The sequence below is a fragment of the Miscanthus floridulus genome, chromosome 1 (assembly GCF_019320115.1).
Source record: "Miscanthus floridulus cultivar M001 chromosome 1, ASM1932011v1, whole genome shotgun sequence".
NCBI lineage: Eukaryota > Viridiplantae > Streptophyta > Magnoliopsida > Poales > Poaceae > Miscanthus > Miscanthus floridulus.
The window spans coordinates 15,475,789-15,497,927 of NC_089580.1; the positions used below are offsets into that span (position 1 = coordinate 15,475,789).

Here is a 22,139-nt window from a genome sequence, read left to right on the forward strand (position 1 = left end):
TGGTGGAGGCGGCTGAGGCCCCTGGCACATCGCTGGCCCGGCTGTTCGAAGAGGAGGTGGCTCCTCCTACGCCGTCCGTCGACGCTGGTGACCCCATATTCTGACCTAGGCCAAAGGGGTCATGTAATAGATTAGGACGTACATCATTGTACCATAATGTTTGTGGCCGTCGAGGCCTTTTTAGTACTTGTGTATATATGCTTTTTAATCATTTTCTATTATGTTTCCCAGCCCTTGCCCTCTGCCCCGTTTCTGAACATATCACTTGCAAAAAACTTCCTCGGAGCCCAAGCTGCCCCTCTAGCGAAAGGTGGTGAGGGAGTTGCTGTAGCCCAGAGGCGTAGGCAGTCTTGCGACTTGGCCGGCCTTTTGGCCTCGAGGCATACTTTCGGTCCTTAGGTTTTTTACAACTGATTTGTCAGAGTACGTGAGAGAGTTTGGCGTAGGAAATTTTCGAAAAGACGACTAAAAAACAGTGTCCCCCTGTCTCATTTTTAGACAAGTCCTTTGCAAAAACTTCCTTGGAGCCTAAGCTGCCCCTCGGGCGAAAGGTGGTGAGAGAGTTGCCATAGCCCAGAGGCGTAGGCTGTCACGCGGCTCGGCTGGCCTTTTGGCCTCGAGGCAAACTTTTGGTCCTTAGGTTTTTGCAAGCGATTTGTCAGAGTTCGTGACAGAGTTTGGGATTTGGGGGGGAGGTTCCCCCCTAGCCCCCGAGGGAGGCTCGGTTCTGTAGAGGCAGAGTCGAATCTCCCCCCTAGCGTTATCGTAACGCCGAACCCATACCGATGGGCTCAGGGGGTTCCTCGAAAATTTAGAACAATTAAAGAACGCTTCTTTATTGTATTTCGAGGAAAATTGTATGACGCTTGGGAATTTAAGGGTAGAAGCGACGTATTTGTTCTATGTTCCAAGTGTTGGTGAGGATTTCGCCCTTCTCGTAGGCTAGCTTGTAGGTCCCGAGCTTTAGTACTTGGGCAGGCCACCAACTTCCAAGTCATCAACGAGGTCACTGGCCTTCCTGGACTTGTCCTTGATGTTGTCCACGCCAGCCTCGATGGTTCGCCCGATGTGCTCGCCAAAGACCTGGGTGGTGCACCGCTGGTACGTGGCCCCTGCGTTTCTAAGAACGAATGGCATAGTCACATAGCAGTACATGTCGAATGGGGTGATGAAAGAACTCAGCTCCTCAGGAGGTGGCAGGGCAGAGCTTGATGATGGGGTGTCGCTGCGTGCCATTGATGTCTTTCCCTTGCCTAGGCTTAAGCTATACAGGTCCCTAGCCAGGGACTCTGTGCCAACAGCCGGGTATGGGATATAGGCGGAGCGCGGATCGTCGCCCTAAACTTGCTCGGTGTCAGGGTGGTCCCGCCCGCGTTGTGCCTGGTGAGCGCGACAAGAGCAGACGCCCGGGTGCCGCCTGTGCCTAGGCTGTGGGTGCATGATGTCGTTGTCAGCAGGCGGGGCTCGGGGTGTGAGGAGTACCATGTCGTACTCGTGCCCTAGAGATATGAACTCTAGGCTCCCAAACCAGACCACCGTACCGAGACGCAGAGGTCGTACGGGGTCTGCCATCCAGAACTTGTTGGGATGACGAAGCTGACACGTAGAGGCCCCTACTTGGGGCACCAACTGTCGGTGTTTTGGACCGGGGGGTCCTCAACCAACTAGTAAATTTGTACTGCGTGTTTCCAATCTCGGATGGTGATGCAAAGAGACACAAGGTTTATACTAGTTCAGGTAATCGGTGCCCTACGTCCAGTCTGAGAGATCGATCTTGTATTCCTTGCACTGAAGTGCTTGTAGTAGGGGGTTACAAGCTGGGTGAGAGAGGGAGCTAATCCTAGGTCTCGACGTGGAGCGGTGCGGGCTGCTTGAGATGTTGATCTCAGGCCGTGGGAGAGTGTGTGTGAATTGAGTGAGTGCGTTTGCGTGTGAGGGCCGGCGTGGTCTCGATCCATAGAAACAGCCCTGGCTGCTTCCTTTTATAGCCGTAAGGAGGGAGCCAGGAGTACATGAGAGAGCTACATGTGAAGCCTTAGCGAGGAAGGAAGATCTAGTACTGTGGCCTATTCCTGTAGCAGCACAGTGTCGGGAATGGCAATTGGTACTTGATCACTAGTGCGTCATGCCAGCCATGCCCGAGGCTGTTGAAGTCGTAGGAGTCCTCGTTGACATTTAGTCAGCATGGCCTCCGCTGTAGGTGACATGCCGTGCCTTGTGAATTTTTGACTTGGTGGCGCGTCGAGGCCTGGCAGGTGTTTGTGGCTGACCGCGCCGAGGCCTGATTTGCCGAGGCCCGGGAGGTGACCTGAGTATGATCCGAGGGCCTTGGTGGTCAGCGCCGTACCCGGTTTAGGTGGAAAAGTGCAGGGCGTGTGTCCGCATGGCATGGTAACCCCTGCACTGTCAGTAAGGGATGGTAAAAAGGAGATTTGACCATTGTCCCATCGCTCCTATTGTTGTACCCTGCCGGTCGTGGCTGACGTAGCGGGTGCAGTCAAGCGCATTAAATGGATGGGACAGCCTGCCAGAGGGACCGCCGAGGTGAGAGGGCCTCGGCGAGAGGGCCTTGGCAAGAGGGCCTCGGCGGAGCGAATCGGAGAATCGACCGATCGGGGAATCGGCCGAGGCCTCGGCGAGAGGGCCTCGGCGGGGCGAATCAGAGAATCGATCGAGGCCTTGGCAAGAGGGCCTCGGCAAGAGGGCCTCAGCGAGAGGGCCTCGGCGGGGCAAATCAGAGAATCAGCCGAGGCCTCGGCGAGAGGGCCTCGGCGGGGCGAATTGGAGAATCGGCCAAGGCCTCATGGTTGTCCTTCGGCTTTGATATTTGTAAGGTCTAAGCAATCTTTTCGGTTCTTGCTTAGGGTATCCATTTTTATGGTATCTGACAGAACTCTTCCTTGAGAGCCAGATCCATTAGTTTTAGCTTGGATGCCAAATTGTTCATCCTTAGTATGTGCTCTTTTATGCCACTAGTTTCAGAGTACCTCTCTGTCACCAACTGCTTTATCAGTTGGGTAGCATAAGTCTTTGAAGAGCCAGTGAACTGACTCTTTATTCTATCGAGGTACTCGATGATGGTGTCACACTCTAGGATTGAGTCCACAATTGTAGGCTCAATCGTGTTCTTTATCACAGCCAAATATTTCTTATTGGCAGTGACCCACTTCCTATGCTCAAGTTTATAGAACATCCTTTGGGATGCAAAATCCCTCTCTCTTGTTGCCCAAGCAGCATCAGCCTCGTTTGTCTCCCTCACCGGTGTCACAGGCTCAGTGGGACATGGTGAGGTAACTACCCAGTCCACCTCAGCCAAGATGAAAGCTAGGTCAATCTTTTTCTTCCACTCCATGTAGTTGTCACCTTTGAGAATGTGGATCTCTTTGATACAACCCATCAAGTTGTATCCACCTGAAAACACAATTTATATAGAGTGAGAACATAAACATAATAATAACAATTGCATGCCTTAGTTCTAACGTTGGTTAAAATTAAAACATGCAATTGTCCTCTACACTAATTCTACATCATCGTTAGGCAGAAATAGAATTAATGCATGACAAAACTCATCATAATATTGTCATTAATCAACGTTGGTCAGAATAACAACAATATTATAATAAGCTAAAAACATATCTATTTTTTAAAATTAAATTCTCCCGTTGGTTTGAATTTAATAATAAAAATAACAACTTTAAATACGCAGCGGAAAAAAAATAAACTCATTTTCTTGAATTTTACCCACAGGAAAATTTCATTTTTCTGATTTTTTTGAGCCATTTTCTATTTTTCAATTTTACTGAAAAAGAAAAAAAGGAAAATTGGGCTCCCTCTTTACTCCTACTAGGCCCGAAGCTAGCAATTCGGCTCAGCCCACCACCTCTGCGCGGTGCTCGGCCGCACCCAGGCCGCAACGTGGGCCTGGGGCGGCAAAGTGCCACGACTGCGCGCGCCCACCTGGGCCGCGAAACGGCCCGCTCGATCTAAGCCGTTCGCGCCGATCCGACGGCCGAGCGGCGTTTTCGTAGGATAAAACCCCCCTGGCCGCGGTCGCCCCTGAAAACCCTAGCCCATTCTTTTCTTTGCCCTCTCTCTCTCTCTCTCTTCGCCGCTCTCCTCTCTCCTTCCCGCAACGTAGCCGCAGCGAAGCGAGTCCGAGCGAGCAGACGACGGAGGGCGAGCAGAGCCTCGGCGCCGTCGCCAGCCCTCTCACCGGCATGCGCGCTCCCCTGGGGGTGAGCGCGCCGTCGTCGAGAGGCGTGGCCGCGGCGCCCCTTTGGCCAGAGCCCGGCGAGCAGCGCCCCCGGCTCAGCCTTCTTCTGCTTGCGCGCCAGCGAGGCAGCAGCGCTGCGCAGCGGCGAGGTAGGCCTCCCCTTCCTCTTTTTCCCCTTCTGATTTGAGTTCTTTCTTTTGTTCTTCTCGGATTCAACCGATTGGGGATCTAGGGTTAGGGTTTCTTTTCCCGATTCGATTCGTTCGATTTGGTTCATCTCTTTGATTTGATTTCTTTTCTTTTCTATTTGTACCCATACTGAGATCTACTCGATAGAATCTGGCTAGTTGTTCCCCTTTCCCGTCGTGAGTTAGGGTTAGGGTTTGACTCATTGGAGTCACTATTTATCTTTCCCGACGGGTTAGGGTATTATTCTTGTTCCCCGAGGGGTTAGGGTTCGGATGAACCTATGTTCTTTTCTCATATCCGAACGGATCTAAACTGATAAGCTAGATCTATACCTAAACGAGGCTCTGATACTAGTGTTAGACCTATAGGATCACTAGGAGCATAGATCTAGCCGGGTACTTCCTGTTGAATAGTATCATGAATTCTAGAAAGTCTACTAGTGCAGTAACAGTAGGTAGAACGAAAGAAAGTGAGAGGTAGAAGATGGACGTGTCAAACCTGACACCGCACTGGAGGAGGATCCGCTCGTGTCCGCCATGGAGTCGATGTCTGCGCTAGGGCAGCGATGGTCGGGGAAGACGGGTGGCGGCACAGTGCAGTGTCGCGGTGACGCAGTCTGGTGGCGGCGCGGCTGGTGGCTTCCCGTCACTGGTTGCGCGCCCTCTCAATCGGGTTTAGAGTTTGTCGGTGGGGAGCTCGGCTCAGACGAACCTCGTGACTCGAGCCACCGGCCCCACCTCTATTTATTGCGTAGTGTGACAGGGGTCCTCCAACCATAGTGGGCTGGACGCTCCCGATCAGAGCGTGAATCAAAGGCCCAACTAGATCATTGGGTCCAGTTTAGAATTAGAGATCAATCTAACAGGATCGTCTCCGGATAGGAATGTTGGGTACGGCGTGAAAACACACCTGTGTTACCAGCTCGCCAGTAGCCGCCGCCGATCGAGGTCGCCATGGCGGACGCCCAGAGCACGAGACGTTTTTGGATGTATACACTCTCCATTGGTGCCGTTCGAGCTGGGGGGCTGAGGCAGTATATAATATGGCGTGTGGCCGAGTGGACAGAGAGTGGAGGACTAGATCGACTCGACTCCGTCTCAGTACCACCGTGGTAGGCGCGGAGCGGAACGGCGAGAGTGACGGTGGGCAGGAGGAGGAGATCGTGCGCGCCCTTCCGGCTAATTCTGTTTTGACTAACGCCTTTGCGAGGACTCGTCTCGTCTGCAAGGCGTTCCTGGGCCTTTTGGACCAAATGGGGTCACGGCAGGAAATCACCCTAAAAAAAACTTTTCATGCTTTTTTAAGCAAACTTTTTTTTCATGCTTTCCTTTTAAATTTTGGCTAAAAAAACCAAATTTTTCATCACCGGTTGACAATAACCGCAGTAACATATGTTGTCCAAAGACGGTAAACTCTGCAGAACCACGCATAGTACGTTACACGCTCGCATCGTCCTAAGCTCGTGCCGCGACACTTCTGGGGCACAGTTCATGGTTCCACACGTGATGACATGAATATATGATAATCCGGGACTACAAGAGGCTGAGGAAGACTTTGCCTACATAATATTCAGGTTCAGTAACAGCATATATGGATATACATTTCTACAGAGCATCCATCGATGTCCATTGAGACCGGGAGCAACAACTAAGATACTGGTACAGGCAGAACACACCACAGCTGAACGCCCTGCACTCTAGGGATCAGGCGACAGTAAACTGGTAAGGTCCCGCGGTTCTCCGGGAGTGTGGATTCTCAACTCGAGGTTCAGGCCTGGAAGGAGAAGAACACATATCGTCAGATTTATTAGCACCGAGGTAAAACTTACTCGTGAAGTAACTACGGTAAATAATCACGCGGAGACAAAATGTTGTAGTATCCAACTTGACTTTCGTGCTGACGCCAACTTGATTGACGCAAGCATGTTCAGTGGCAGAGAGGAGACAATAGTGCAACAAGTATATGGCACAGGGCGAAATGGCCAAATATGAAACAGACGGCCAAACATATCCCTTTCCAAACAGTTATGATCACAAAGTAACTTCATTTCATCACTCGTCATCCTAACATATTCTCCCAAACAGTTCATCCAAAGCATCAGAATATTCAAAGGCCATACAAAGAAACAAAGATGGGAAAATTATCCTCAAGACAAATTAACAAAACACAACACTGCAAGATTAGCATATTAACAGACATTTTGGTGAGATGCAACAGAATTCGCAACACGGCAGACAATAATAGGGCTAAACCCCATCCCCAGTCCTCAAAGAGCAACTCACAAGACTACGCCGAATATCTGTTGTTCCAAGATCCCACGAAAGGGAAATGGGACCAGATATGTGTGCCAAATTGCCAATACTACTCAGCCGGCATTTTTTATGAATGCAACAACAGTGATCTGGACTCTGGAGCAGGATGCATAGTGGGCTAGGAAATTCAAGGAGCGTGTTTAGTGGGATGAATTTGGGAATTTGGGCTACTGTAGCACTTTCGTTTTTATTTGGCAATTAGTGTTCAATCATGGACTAATTAGGCTCAAAACGTTCGTCTCGTAATTTCCAACCAAACTGTGCAATTAGTTTTTTTTTTCGTCTACATTTAATGCTCCATGCACGAATCACAAGATTCGATGTGATGGGTATTGTAGCACTTTTTGGGATTTTGGGGTAGCAACTGAACACGTGCTTAGACCAAGTCTGTTTGAATTTGCTATTCGCGTCAAGGTAGGACTCTGTACTTCAATATACACATGCCCTAGGATCTGATGCTTTGTGCAAGGGTATCACCTAAGTGGCTAAGGTTATTAGCCTAAACCAATTACTAACCTAAGGAGTCAAACTAGGAGAACAAAACAATTCCTAGATCCATCGAGCATTAGATCCATCGAGGATATACATACGCCACCAAAATAAAGAACCTTGAGTACTAGAAGAAGAAAAGCATCTAGACCTAACAAAATTAAGCTAATACCCAAAATTGTAGTCATTCTACTTCTATCTTTCCATACATAGCCAAAGAATGGAAAATATTTTTCAAGAGTCCCACCTCCTAGAACTCTAGAAGTTAGTGAGTTATGTATGGAAGATAGAAACAAAATTACTAATGTTTTTGGGTATCCACTTAATTTTGTTAGGTCTAGGTGCTTTTCATCTAGTATTCAGCTCAAGGATTTCCTATTTTTGGCAGATCAATAGCTCAAGGAATACTAAAGTGCACTAAATAGTAGTCAGTGCCTTTATTGCTGCAAATAAAAATCCAAATAGAACAAGGAATTACTCTAGATCACAGTTCGTAATAAGAAAAATTAAAATTAAAATTAAAATGTGATGAATTCTGTTGTCTTATGGTTTGATTACTTGGATATTCGGATATTCCAAAATAAATATTACCCATATACAAGGAAAAAAAGTTATCCTCCTAAGGCATCATGTGGCATATTAAATTTTTGTTATGTAACAATAAAACATACAACCTGAGAAGCAAACCAACTGTTTCCACGAGTATGAAACATCAAGTATTAAACAAAATCTTTAAAATGCTATGTGCTACTGACTGTCAGCTTCACTAAAGCACAAGATACAAAAGGTGTTCCTTTTCTCTCAGAATCGCTTTCAGCCCAAATGAATTGGATTTCCAAACTAAAAGCCAGGTACCCATGTTTGCAGACAAGAAATGAAGGAAATTTTTACAACACATAACACATTCCTACCGTCAATGAAAGATACAATAATGGGCACAAAAAACCCAACAGTGAAAATGGCAAAAGAAACCTATCAAGGTCACACATTTGCAAAGCCGGACATTTTCAACACTTTGCAACTCAAAGGATTTAGGAGTGTCTTCTTCATCTAGTACTATAGAACAATGCATGAGTGAGATCATTCAAAGCTATGTTGTCTCGTCTCAATGTAAAATGAACAGATTGGGACAGACCTAGTCACTGAGATATAATATTCTTTCCACTGAAAAATAAGAAAATATCTAAAATTATATAATTGAAACAGACACCAAAATCATCCAATATTGTTACGTTAGATGCCAAAGCCCAAGTGAAACTACATATTTTCAGTACCTAATGCCCTCCAAGAGCCAAGCCAGCCACTACAGCCTATAGGTCCCTCCCCCTCCTCTGGTTTCAGCCCCAACAGATGGTATCCACTCTTTCTCCGCTACTATCTAACGGTTACTTTGATGCCAAAAGCCCAAGTGAAACTACATATTTTCGGTACCTAATGTCCTGCAAGAGCCAAGCCAACCACTACAGCCTATAGGTCCCTCCCCCTCCTCTAGTTTCAGCCCCAAGTCCCCAACAGATGGTATCCACTCTTTCTCCGCTACTATCTAACGGTTACTTTAGATGCCAAAAGCCCAAGTGAAACTACATATTTTCGGTACCTAATGTCCTGCAAGAGCCAAGCCAACCACTACAGCCTATAGGTCCCTCCCTCTCTTTTGGTTTCAGCACCAACAGAAGGTATCCACTCTTTATCCGCTACTATCTAACTTGGAACATGATCAGAGAAGTTCAACGAATGGAACCTACTAGTGGATGTTAAGCCTATGGCCCATAGCTTACCTTATCTCCAAAATATAGCCACTGCCAAGTAGCTCTAGGTGAGAAGATCGCAATTTAAAGTAAAATTTGAAATTCCTATATGGGAGGTCACGCCATGAATTCATGACACGTGCCATTTGGCAGTACAGTTAATAAGGACAACTGGTGGCTGGCTCCTGTTGGCTCAATTGTGCAGCGCCCATGAAAATACTGATGCATCCACCATATCTGCGCCAAATTAAGTTGCATTGTTTCCAATGTCTGAACTTAACAGTTGAGTTGCAAACAATGGAAAAGAATGTCAACACTTATTATATACCCAAATATATCTATAATCTATTTTCAACTCCCCCCCTGAATAGTCAGGAGAGATCTTCACAACATTCCATAAATAGCAAATGATAAGTTCTGTCCCATTTAAACTCTCAGGCAGGCCCTCTGGAACCACATAACCAAGCCAAAAAAAAAACGCCACATAAAAAAAAAGTATGCATCATTGGACTCGTGAGCATGGCGTACACTAAGATCCATCTATCACAGCAAGTCAACAACTGTAGGTAAAGCTAAAAGAGTACTCAAGCTAAAACTAGACCTCCAATTTCAAGTGCTCAGGATGTGAAGGGCAAATTGGATCTGCAAGTCTCAGTGTGAAATCCAAGCACCAAGAACTTACAGATCAAACTCCTAAGTGCAAATATCTATGTATCAGAGCCGCAGAACAACTAAACATGAAAGAACCTGACTGGCAGAGATCAAAATTCAGCCAGCTAATAGTTCTATCTTACGATGTCACATCAATCAAGCAAACAAAAGTGGGACTAATTTCAGTCCATCGCCCAACTGATTCGATACTAAGCAACTTATACATAATAAGAGACGTAAAAATACCTGCGCAACGGGGAGCAGCCCAAGCTCTCCGATCACCCCAGCCACGCCGCGCAGCTGCGCGCCAACGCTGGAACCGCAGGTGGGCACCTCGTCGAACATCGAGGCCGACAGCGACTCCGAGATGAAGCCGGCCTGGAACTCGATGGTGCCCTTGTCGGGGTGCGCGACCATCCCCGTGACGTAGACCCAGAGGAAGAGCTTCTTGGCCTGGACGCCGGAGAGGTCCGAGATGGCGCCCCTGGAGAGCTTGCCCGTTATGGTCCTCTCGTAGTAGACGAGGTGGGAGCCGAAGTGGACGTAGCAGGTGCTGGCGAGGTGGATGTCGAAGGCGCCCGTGGCCTCGTCGAAGCTGTAGGAGGCCACGGAGCCCGGGATGAGCCACTTCGGCAGGCCGTACTTGGGGAGCAGGTCGTTCGCCGCGCCGTTGGGCGATGCGACGGACGCCGTGACAGCCGCCGTGGCGGCGGCGGCGAAGCAGAGGAGGATGAGGCGGGGCAGCGGAGACATGGCCGTTGCGGGTTTGGGAATTTTTTGTGTTTTCCTTGTTCTCGCTTGTGTCTTGCGTTTTGGGATGTGGAAGGACTGACTGTGGCTTTAAAGTGCTTCTTGACTTGTGGATTTTAGGGGATTTTTTTTATCTTTAGAGACAAGCTATTTGGATTTTGGGCCAGTACAGTTTGTTTATATTAAAGGAAGTAGCTAGGATTAGATACGACGACGATCTCTCAAAATATGTTCACACACCACATCATGATTATATCAAGCAAAATCATAAGGTCGTTGTACACTTGTACTGCCATGTTTTCATTATTTTCCCTCTTGTACTTCTAGATTTGTAGGAGTTGTATATAACAGATAATCAAAAAATGTGGAGACATGTTCAAAATGTGGAGACATGTTACGATTTTCCATGGGACGTTAAAACTCTGTTGATCTGGCTGACCAAGATTTAGCGACATTCCTTGTTCGCCCCCAAAAGAAATTCATGTCTTGTTCGCAGTTGCATTAACACTGGTTTGAGGTTCCCTGTGAATGAAAGAAAAAACGAGTCTATGGATGGGAACTGATCGACGTCGACCAGCTTACAATGTTCGGCACGAGGTCTCCTAATCTGTTCTTCACCGGCCGATTCAATTGATTTCAGCCGTCAATCAGCTCAAGATATATTATTGACGAATAAATCCAAGATAGAAGTATTGAAGGTGACAGCGATCAGTTAGCAGGAGTAGTTGTTGGTCTTGATCGCTAATCCTGTCCTCTGGTACATTGTTTGGAACGCGCATAAATTTTATAAGATTATTAGTTTATTATCCGTATGAACTGGTAATAACTCTAAGTTTAAGAGAGTAAGAATTCTAAATTCAGTTGAAACAAAAATACTTTAATGTATTCTAGCAAAAAAAAATACTTAAATGTAATATGCATGACGTATTCCCTTTGTTACGAAATATGGCAAAACCCCTCCTTGCATCTAAATAAATTTATGACGGTACGATTGGAACATTTATATTGCAACATTAATAAGTTTTCATATTCTCCCTAGCAAAGTTGTCCACACGATATTTTTCATGATTTGCTTTCGCAAGTTCCCCCTTATTCTTTTTTTAGGCATTATACGAATTCCACACTTAAAAACTTCCACGCATCAAATAGGAGATATAAATTCTCTCTTCAACTCTCCTTCTTATTTTCCTCTACAAACCGAACAAAGGAGATTGGGACTAGAAGTCAAATTACCACCTTAATTCCATCCGTCAACTCACGTCACTAATTCACATGCCCCTTTCTATGCAATTGCCGAACACATCGCCAATGTACACGACGTTAGTGTTTCAACACTTCGATAGGAGGCATCCGTGACTATGCAAGCTACCCTAACACCATCCGGGGATACCAATCTTTGACGATTTGGATACTCGGTGTCGGTGCAGAAAGTAACCAACTAGTAAATATTTATAGTTTTGTTGTACGTTGTGGTCGGAGGTGGCCTAGCACACAATGACACATGATTTATACTGGTTCAGGCAACGTGCCCTACGTCCAGTCGGGGTCGGTCGGCGACTTTATTCCTGACTCCAGGTGCTCAAAGTCTGTAGTGGGGGTACAAACAAGAAGGAGGAAGAAGGTGGGATACAAGAGGTTCGGTTGGCTCCGACCAGAAGGGTCGCGGTCGGAACTAGGTGGTCCTATGGTTGGGAGTGTTGATGTCGATCTAGTGAGTCTGGGCTTGAAGAAATCGACCCCCCTGGTTGGAGGGAGCGCATCCCCTTTTATAGATGAAGGGGGTGGCTTTACATGTGAGAGGGGGAGAGTACAGATATTTCTAAGTCTTGCTGCCTACAGTGATGAAAACTAGATAATGGTTGAAGCCCCCCAATACTGTCGATGTCGCTGTAGGATGTCAGATGTGTACAGAAGGTCGAGCTATCTTCTTCAGGAAGGATGACACCGGTACCTGCAAATACTTCTAGATGCCTGGTGGCATGTGAGGAGACATGCTATGTTCACTCGGTATGGTAAATCCTGGAGCCCATACCGCAATCGATGTCTAGAGACACGCGGGGGGCTTACCATATGGGAGTTTCTAGTGGCCCCTACAATACTTTGTGTCAGGGTGGCTGCAGAGCACTACTTCGTGCAGGGTATGGTCCCTGGTACAGTGGTGTTGACTTGTGAACCATGCCTTGCCTTTCTCCACACGCCTTCTGGTTCTTTCCGAGCGGACGTCCCCAGTCGGATGGTCCCCAGTTGGTTCTAGCGCGCCAGTCGGAGAAGAGCGGTGAGCAGGCTTCCCGCGAGCCCCGGTCACAGGGTCGGAGTCGAAGGCGGTCCTCGGGTCAGGCTTTCCGAGTTGAGGTCGTGCGGAGGCAGCCGGGGCCTGACGCTAACGCTCCGATCGGAGAGGCCATTCGAAGCTGGCCTGGGCCTGAGCTAGTGCTCCGGTCGAAGAGATGGGCCGAAGGTGGCCTGGGCCTGAAGCGAGTGCTCCGGTCTGTTGGTTTTAGACTTTTGGGACTTTCCAGAAGAAAGAAAGGCCGTTTTCCTAGGCCGAGCCTTGGTGTGGAAGTCGGTCCTCGAGGGACCCCGGGTTTATGAACCCGATAGGAGCCCCCGAGCCCTCGGGCGATTCGGGCAGAATCGTCCGGGAGATTTTTGGCTTATCGGCGGGTGCGCGCGAGCGCACCTGCGGGTGTAGCCCTCGAGCCCCAAGCGGTTCAGGCCAAACCAGTTGGGGGCATCGGTGCTCGCCGGGGATCAGACGAGAAAGTTTTTAGTTTTTGAAACAAGCCCTGGCGTCGGTGCACGCCGTGAACAAAAATAACTTAGTTTCGGATGCAACAAAGTTTGATCTTTGGCGCCGGTGCGCGCTGTGGGATCGGGTAAGGTGGAGTCACGAGTAGACCCAGGCGTCGGTGCTCGTCGTGGATCGAAAGAGTTAGTTTTAGTTAGTGAAGCCGTCTGAAGCTGTTACGCGAGTTAAGGAGTCGCGGTCCCAAGCCGTAGCCGGATGTCGCCTATCCCGTCGACGCGAATTAAGGAGTCGCGGACCCAAGCCATAGCCAGATGTCGCCTATCCCATCGACACGAGTTAAGGAGTCACGGTCCCAAGCCGTAGCCGGATGTCGCCATCCCATCGACGCGAAATTCGGAGTCGCGGTCCCATGGCATTTAAACCCCCAAGCCCTGTCGGGCCTTCATGGGGGCTGTGAGTCATTTTTGCGCTACCCCATCCGGTTCCTCACAACTGGAGGGGCTGAGTTTCATCGCCTATCCTGATCGCTCAGGCTCGAAGACTAGCTCGGTGAGCTCGCTAACGGGTGTGATCGAGTGGAATCCGGGTCCGTCGTTCGTGACAGGGTCGACATAGCCTTTTTGTGGCATTCCACTACTCCTTTACCTTTAGCCCAGCAGATGCCTAGGTCATTCCATAGACCGACCCGGGTGGCCTGATGGCCTCCCCTTCGATGGAGATTCTGTGGGCCTGAGTGGTTCAAGATCGAACGAGAAGGTTGAGATGACCTGGTTTGCCAGACTGGGCGAAGCCCGCACGGTGCTCATCTACGGTTTTCCCCCTAGCTCTGTTTGGTTGCTCATGTCGAATGAGGTAAGCCACCGCTTCATGGCGCAACACGGAGCATTTTGGTGCATTTCGCTGCACGTGCAATGCTTAGTTCCCAAGCCCCCGAGCGGTTCATGCCCTAACCGTCCGGGGGGTTCAGACGTATGAGATGAATGCGCGTATGGATGTATGAATGATTTGTAATGAAATAGAGGGGCTTTGATGGTGTTTTACCTTGAAGACTAGAGCGACGGGGTTCGTTGGGCTCCAGTCAGAAACATCCGTCCGGGACCTACGCTTGTCAATCGTGGGTTAGTCCTCGCGTGAACAGTTTTGTGTTTAATGAACACATGCTTACCTTGATGACCTGAGAGATGAGGTTCGGAGAGCTTCAGTCAAAAATGTCCGACCGGGACCCGAGCTCGCCATTCGAGACGGAGTCGGCATGGCCCGCATGGGGCGTCCCTTCGCTTCCTTCCTGTATCTCAGGTGCTTGTCCTGAGTGAATCGATCGACTCAGGAGGCCGGTTGATCTATCCTGGGTGACTCGATCGACTCAGGGAGGTCTGGTTGTCTCTTGGCGGAGATTTCATGTGGTGGCGCCTGCACGACTGGAGTGACGGAGTTGAGAGAGCTCTAGTCGGAGACGTCCGGCCGGTACCTATGCTCTTCAATCGTGGGTTAGCCCTTGTGTGAACTGTATGTATTAATGAACACATGCTCACCTTGGTGACCTGAGAGATGGGGTTTGGAGAGCTCCAGTCGGAGCCGTCCGACCAGGACCTGTATCTCAGGTGTTTATCCTGAGTGAATCGATCGACTCAGGAGACGGGTTGGTCTCTCCCGGTGGAGACTTCGCTATTGGATCTCTCTAGGTCACGCCTAGGGAGATGAAGAGCCATCCGCGTGTGGTGACGCTTCGGTTTTTATGCCTGACGTGCGGTAGTGGCTGGTCATGCGGTAGTGGTGGGCCATGTCCTGGTTGTGTCCCATCTGATTAGGAGCCGTTTCATCACGCTGGACATGTCTCATCGATCAGGGGGTGTCCCATCTGCATTAAATGGAAAGAGAGAGAGAGAGAGAGTTTCTCACCCCGCCGCTTTGCCTTCCTGATCGGTACGTCCTTTCCTAACTGTTGCTCCCTTTCCTTTAAGTAGGAGAAGAGAGAGGGTGTTCGCCTCGTTCTTTTGCCTGTTCGTCGTCTGCCACCGCCGCCTTTCCTTTTTCTCCTCGTCGAGAGTGTTCCTGAGAGCTGCAGAGGTTTCTAGGAAAGGAAGGGGGGAGCGAGGGAGAAGAGGAGAACTCACTGGAATGTCGGACTGGAGGTCGTCCACCGTGAGGGCGTCGGTGCTGGAGGTGTTCGTCGGGAAGGGGTTCCTACCACCGCTGGGTTCCTGCCACCGCCGGAATGTCGAACTAGAGGTCATCCACCATGGAAGCTCGTAAGGTATGGCCTCAATGGGGTGCAGGTGTTCCACACCCTTTACCGCTACTGGGTCACGCCGTTGGCGGAGAGGACGCACCCGATGTGGAAGTATGATGGTCGGTCGGATCCTGACCGCACGTCGGCGGAGAAGCTGCCAGACGATGAGATCTGGGGTCACGTCGGCCGAGTGCTGTAGCTGAGGCCTAACGAGACGGTGGTGGGAAAACCCATACCGTTTAATGCCTCGATCATGCCCTCGCTGGTATGCTCCCTCGCTTTGCTCGTGCTTTTTCCTCTTCCCCTCTTCTTTTTTGATTTTGGTTTGTTCGTTCCATAGGGGCTTGGGAGGTACAAGTCTCAGCCACACCTTCCCAAGGGGGCGACAGGCCAGGCCCAACACATCGCCCAGAAGGAGGCGGCAGATGCCCAGAAGAAGAAGAAAACCAAAGAGGTTCAGTGGAAGGAAGGGAAGAAGAAGGAGGTCGCCTGGCGCGTGAGGGCCGGGGAACATGCGAGCGACGTCGAGTCAAAACTCGCGTCGGATGATCCTATGGATCTAGACGACATGGCCTTCTCCGACAAGGAGGAGAGTCGGGAGGTCATTGCGACCTCGGCAGTGCGTCGTGACCCTGTGGCGACGTCTGCTGGCGAGGAGTAGGAGGCCACATGGTGCGCGGAGGTTCCTGCGTCGAGGAAGCGTGCAGCCAGCGCGGACGCCGTTGGCGAGCGAGCGGTGAAGCGGACGCGGTCACCGCTCCCCTCAGTGGTGTTGACAGCTCCGCCATTGCCTGTGGCGGACGCGGCTGGTCGAGCCGAGCGGTCCGAGGAGCGGCCCGGCAAATGTGCGGCGGCGGGACCGATGCCAATGCCGAACTTGCCGAACTTGCGGTCGGAGGAGGCCCCGCCTGCCATGAATGTGGCCGAATAGTCCGAGCGGTCTAAGGGGCAGACTAGCGCCCGGTCGACGCGCAACTCACAGTCGGGGGACGCCTCGGCCACTGCTCCGGTCAAGGAGCCCCAAATTGGAGGTCGTGGCGATCTGCAGGCCGAGCAGGAGCAAGTTGGGTCGGCCCCGACCCCGTCCGAAGTGAGGGGCGCGGGTCGCAGTCCGGGAGCGGTCCTCGTCCTGTGGGCGCATCAAGGTCGGGGTTGGCCTTCAGAGTTGTGTCGCTCGCCACCCGGTATGTCTATCTCTGTTTTCTTTTGGTTTTTTGCTGGCTGAGCTTTTTGTTGGAGTGTGACTGACCCATACCTTCTGTCAGTGGCTTGGGGATGCCAGGGATGAGTATTGCCCCGACTGCCGTGCAGGAGACCTAGAAGCCCATCCTGTAGCGTGTCGCGGCAGCAAGACCTTTCGTTTCGGGGATGGTGCCCTCCGGCTCGGCTATGGCATCGGTGTTAGCGGCGATCCCGGTGCCGATGGTGGCGGTGGCGTCGAAGGTGACTTTCGTGGTGGAGGCAAGGGAAACCGAGCTTCCTGCCTTGCCGGGTAAAGGGTCTAGCAGCTCACCCCTGCCGTCAGAGCCGAAGGCGCCGAGGGAAGACGTGGCTGGGCCAGGGTCAGGACACCTGGCGGTGGCCTAGGTTGACGAGGTGGTGGACATCCCATCTGATGACAAGGTGGATGTCCCGGCGGTGCCATCGGTGCCGTTGTAGGAGCCCGTCGGCGATGTCATAGCGGGGCCATTGGTGCCGTCGCGGAGCCTGGCGGTGGTCCAGTCAGTGGCTGGGACCTCTGGCAGGCCGATGGTGTCACCGTGGGACTCAGCGGTGGCTCGGTTGGAGGCTGGGCCCTTCGGCGAGGTGCCGAAGGGTGACCTGGAGTGGCCCTGCCCCGAGCATCCAGTGAGCGTGCGGTTCGTTCTTCGGGACTCCTGGGAGCATCAGCTCTAGGATATCTTCAGAGGGCAAGGGCATGTCGCGGTATCAAAACTCACCAAGCTAACCGCGTAGCTTGAAAGCGCCCGAAAGCGGGCTTTGTTTGTCCTGCAGTTGGTTGAGGGTGACATGCAGCTCGCGACGGAGGTGAGTTTCTAGTACTTGTCCTTTTCCCCCTGAATCCCCTTGTCGGTTGTTTTTAGCGTGCTTACCTCTCATAGGAGATAGGACGTCATCCCGCAAGTCCCACTTCCTCCGGTTGGAGTACGACCGGATGGCCGAGCTTGAGCGTCGATCGGAGTCCACTTGCCGCGAGTCCTGGGACCGGGCAGCCGAGGCGGCCGCGGTGCGGGCGGAGGGGCAGCGTGCGGAGGAGCGGGCGACTACGGCTGAGCAAGGGCTTGAGGCGACAAGGGCCTGCCAGACGGAGACTGAGGCGGAGTTGTGGGCGTCCCTGGCGAACACCAAGGTGGCGCTTTAGGAGGCCTTGGTGGCCCTTGATCTGGAGCACGCCGCCCTAGAGTCAGCGGAGAAGGCCCTAGAGGTGGAGCGGAGGGCCTGGTCGGAGGCGGATCGAGAGGTGGTCGCGCTCCGGGACCAGGTGATGGATACGGAGGACGCGAGTGCCCGGCTGCGTGAGCAGGTGGCCCAGCTATGCGAGCAGGTGGCTCGGCAAGCGGAGGATCTCTCCACCCTCAAGGCTTCTCATGTCGGTATGTACCCTTTTTGTTTTTTGTTGTGTTGGCTTTTCCCTCAGCCTATTTCTGAGCTCGTTGCTCTTCTCGTAGAGCTGGGCAGAAAAGTGGAAGTGCTGGAGCAGGACCTGGAGACAACCAAGGCGACGCTTGGTCGGCGTATGGAGGAGCTGGCCAAGTCCCATGAGGAGCATCGTGCTCTTGAGGGGGATCTCGACTAGATCCACAACATTGCCCAGCACGTCGTCTCGGAGATCTTTGGGTTGGCACCGAGCACCAGCACTCCCGCTGTCTAGCTGGCGGAGGTCCCAGGGGAGGTCTGGGATCTCATCAGATCTGGGCTGTTCTACGGAGCGTCGGGGGTGCTGACCGCGGTGGGGACGCACCATCCGCACCTAGACTTTGCCACCATATGTAGCGGATACGCTGAAGGTATGAGTATGGCGGACATCCAGTCGGTCGGGGAGCGCTTGCTGCCATATGCGTGGTCGGTGGTAGATCAAGTCTCCATCGAGTGGGTGATGGACGCCCGCCGTGAAGACCTGGCCAAAAGCACGCGTGGAGAGGATGCTGCAGAGCTCTCGGATGGCGAGGAGCCTGGGTTGGAGGTGGATGTTGCCTCGGTTTTGGTCGAGCCGGATGCCATGCCATCGGGAAGTGAGCAGCCTACGCCTTCGTCGGTTGCACCATCGTCGGATGTCGCCGAGTCGGCCTAGTAGCATATAAAAATATAATAGTAGTTAGTAAATGTAGAAAGTTTTAAGTTCATGGGGAAGCCCCTGTGTAAGACATTTCGTGGTGTGTTTTAATGACTGCAATTGGTTTTTGTTCTTGTGATGGAGTAGCTTCGTTCGGGGAATCTTGTTCCCTTTCGTTTTTTAGTTTTCCCTTAGCATAACTTTGTTTTAAATTTCTTTCTATCTCGTACCTGCCCATTTGTTTCGTAGGTCACAACTTTGCAAGCCCGGGGCATGGCCCGCGAGGCTCAGCCGGTCATAGCCATAGGAAAAGGCGGGGTGCGATCAGTCAGAATGTTCTAAAGCAAAGTTACATAAGGTAAAACAAAGGAACGAACTACCCCCTCATTAGGGTAGGAAGGAATTTCTCCATACAAAAGCAAAAGAGTACTTAAGGTAAAAACAACAACAAAGGGGTAGTACAGCCCCCTAGTGGAGCCCCCGAGCACCCCGAGCCAAAAAGTGTTCGGGTCCAGGTGCTCTTATAGGAGCGTTCGCTAAGGTAAGACTAAAACTTAGGAAAAGAAGAAAAGACATAGCTGTTCCAAGGTCCTTGGAGAGAGCGTCGTCATCGCCCTTCAGTCGGTAGGCTTCCAATCGGATCACCTCGGTCGTCTGGATCCTTGTCCATTGTGCCCCCTTCTTTCCTTGGCCCGTCAGCCTACCTCAGTAGGCTCCTAAGGAGCTAGCAGTCTTTGTAGAGATGGTTGATGGGATAGTTGTGGTTGGTGCACGGGCTCTCCATGAGCTCATGAAAGTGGCCCAGAGGGTCTTGCTAGGGCTGAGTGCCCGCGTAATCTGCCGTGGCGGCCAACGCGGAGTTGGCCGGTCGGCGGCGATCCTTTCTGTTCTTCTTTCCCCTCTGTGTGGAGGGGCCCTCGTCTTGATCCTGGCGCTTGGCCTTACCTTTGTCGCGGCCCTCGTTGAAGCACGGCAGAAAAGGCGCTTGCTGGGGGTGTTGGACAAAGGTCCGTGGTTCCAGGCTGTCAGGGCTGGAACTCCCATCGATGCTGCGCGCGTCTAGGTTTGGCCCGAGCCACGCGTAGATGGGCGGTCGTCAAGTCAAGACGAGGAGCGGTTGCAGCTTCTTGTGCCACAATCGGTGGTTGTGGTGATCACAGGGTGTAGTGCCCCATCTGCTGCGTCCCTGTTCCCCGGATAGGGAGCAAGGTCATGGGTCGGCGTCGCGATACGGAGCACTCCGCTTGCTGAACGGTGGCGGTCTCTAATAGTGCTCGAAGGTTCTAGTGGATTGCCCGTCCGCGAGGGTCGTTTGGCTCGGGCAGGTCACGCAGGAGCATTGCCACGGCGGCAACGTTCTGACTAGCCCGAGCGAACTGCTGGAGATTGGTCCCCCAAACCAGGGCGTTGCGCTGGGGCTGATGGGCACGACCCCGAGCGCCGCTCGCCGGTCTATGCGCACGGGGCGCAGCGTGGTGCGCTGAGCGTGTTGGTGCAGTTGGTGGCTGATGCGGCCACTATCGTCGTAGATCCTCCATGTGCTCATGTGTGAGCTTGGGGGTCCCCACGTGGGGGCTCGGTGGGGCGTGGGTCCGGAAGGACTCCGTTACCCCCAGCGGCTGTTCCGGGGCGTCCGCCATAGCGTACTCCCGGGATCGACGGTGGTTAGGCGCCATGTCGCCGATGCTGGAGCCGTAACTTCCGACGCCGTCATCCATGATGTCAAGGAAGCAGGTGGGAGAATAGCTCGCCATCCCCACGAACTCAAACATGAGGGGGTGCGGCGCCAGCACCTTTTGGAGTCCTCGGGCGTATGCGTCCGCGGAAGATGCAAGGCCATAGGGGAACCGGCCGTAAGGCGGAGCGGGGTTTGAGCAGAGAGTTTGCTCGGAATGAAGCGCAAATGCCGCGCCGTTGAAGTCGCGTGTCCCGGAGTCAATGGAGGACGTTCCTCCGACGGGTGCCGGGTCACGAGCCTCCTCGTGGAGGTGGAGTACGCCGAGCCGATCGGCGACGAAGTCCAGGCTCCCAAAGCGGAAGGTCTGGAATGGCTCGAAGACGGGTGAAACCCGCATCCCGGCGGGCGAGACTACAGGGAACTCCAGCGAGCCAAAACGAATCGTATCGTTGGAGCCCGCCATGGCGGGAGTGGCGGAAAATGGGTCATCCGATGACCAAAAGGTGTTGAACGTACAACATCTTCCCCACAGACGGCGCCAACTGTCGGTGCAGAAAGTGACCAACTAGTAAATATTTGTAGTTTTGCTGTACGTTGTGATCGGAGGTGGCCTAGCACACAATGACACAGGATTTATACTGGTTCAGGCAACGTGCCCTACGTCCATTCAGGGTCAGTCGGCAATTTTATTCCTGAGCCCAGGTGCTCAAAGTCTGTAGTGGGGGTACAAACGAGAAGGAGGAAGAAGGTGGGATACAAGAGGTTCGGTTGGCTCCGACCGGAAGGGTCGCGGTCGGAACTGGGTGGTCCTGCGGTTGGGAGTGTTGATGTCGATCTAGTGAGTCTGGGCTTGAAGAAATCGATCCCCCTGGTTGAAGGGAGTGCATCCTCTTTTATAGATGAAGGGGATGGCTTTACATGTGAGACTGCCTACGGTGATGAAAACTGGATAATGGTTGAAGCCCTCCAATACTGTCGATGTCGCTGTAGGATGTCAGATGTGTACGGAAGGTCGAGCTATCTTCTTCAGGAAGGATGACGCCGGTACCTGCAAATACTTCTGGATGCATGGTGGTATGTGAGAAGCCGCGCTATGTTCACCCGGTATGACAAATCCTGGAGCCCATACCGCAATCGATGTCCAGAGACACGCGGGGGGCTTACCATATGGGAGTTTCTAGCGGCCCCTACAATACTTTGTGTCAGGGTGGCTGTAGAGCACTGCTTCGTGCAGGGTATGGTCCCTGGTACAGTGGTGTTGACTTGTGAGCCATGCCTTGCCTTTCTCCGCATGCCTTCTGGTTCTTTCCGAGCGGGCGTCCCTGGTCGGATGGTCCCCAGTCGGTTCTGGCGCGCCAGTCGGAGAAGAGCGGTGAGCAGGCTTCCCGCGAGCCCCGGTCGCGGGGTCGGAGGCGGAGGCGGTCCTCGGGTCAGGCTTTCCGAGTGGAGGCCATGTGGAGGTAGCCGGGACCTGACGCTAACGCTCCAATCGGAGAGGCCGTTCGAAGCTGGCCTGAGCCTGAGCTAGTGCTCTAGTCGGAGAGATGGGCCGAAGGCGGCCTGGGCCTGAAGCGAGTACTCCGGTCTATTGGTTTTAGACTTTCGGGCCGGTCCAGAAGAAAGAAAGGCCGTTTTTCTGGGCCGAGCCCTAGCGTGGAAGCCGGTCCCCGAGGGACCCCGGGTTTATGAACCCGACACTCGGCCTGTTCGCTGGTAGGTTTCTGGGCTGATAAGCCCGGCTGGTGCTGGTTTGTTATGAGAGAAAAACACTGTTGACTGACTGATAAGCCCTGACTGAAACCAACAAGCGAATAGGCTGACTAAGGCTAGTGCGACTTATACACATGTGGTCATGC

The 22,139-nt window shown here is 52.1% G+C and overlaps 1 protein-coding gene across 1 annotated transcript; it reads right to left on the reverse strand.

Moving 5' to 3' along the window:
* Window positions 1–5,862: 5,862 nt before the first annotated feature.
* LOC136474004 (uncharacterized protein At5g01610-like) lies at window positions 5,863–10,412 on the reverse strand. Its single transcript, XM_066471624.1, has 2 exons — window positions 9,849–10,412; window positions 5,863–6,175 (listed from the first exon to the last, which is right to left on the reverse strand). The coding sequence occupies exons 1-2, from the start codon at window positions 10,353–10,355 to the stop codon at window positions 6,170–6,172; spliced, it is 513 nt and encodes a 170-aa protein (XP_066327721.1). The 5' UTR covers window positions 10,356–10,412; the 3' UTR covers window positions 5,863–6,169.
* Between the last annotated feature and the right edge of the window lie 11,727 nt (window positions 10,413–22,139).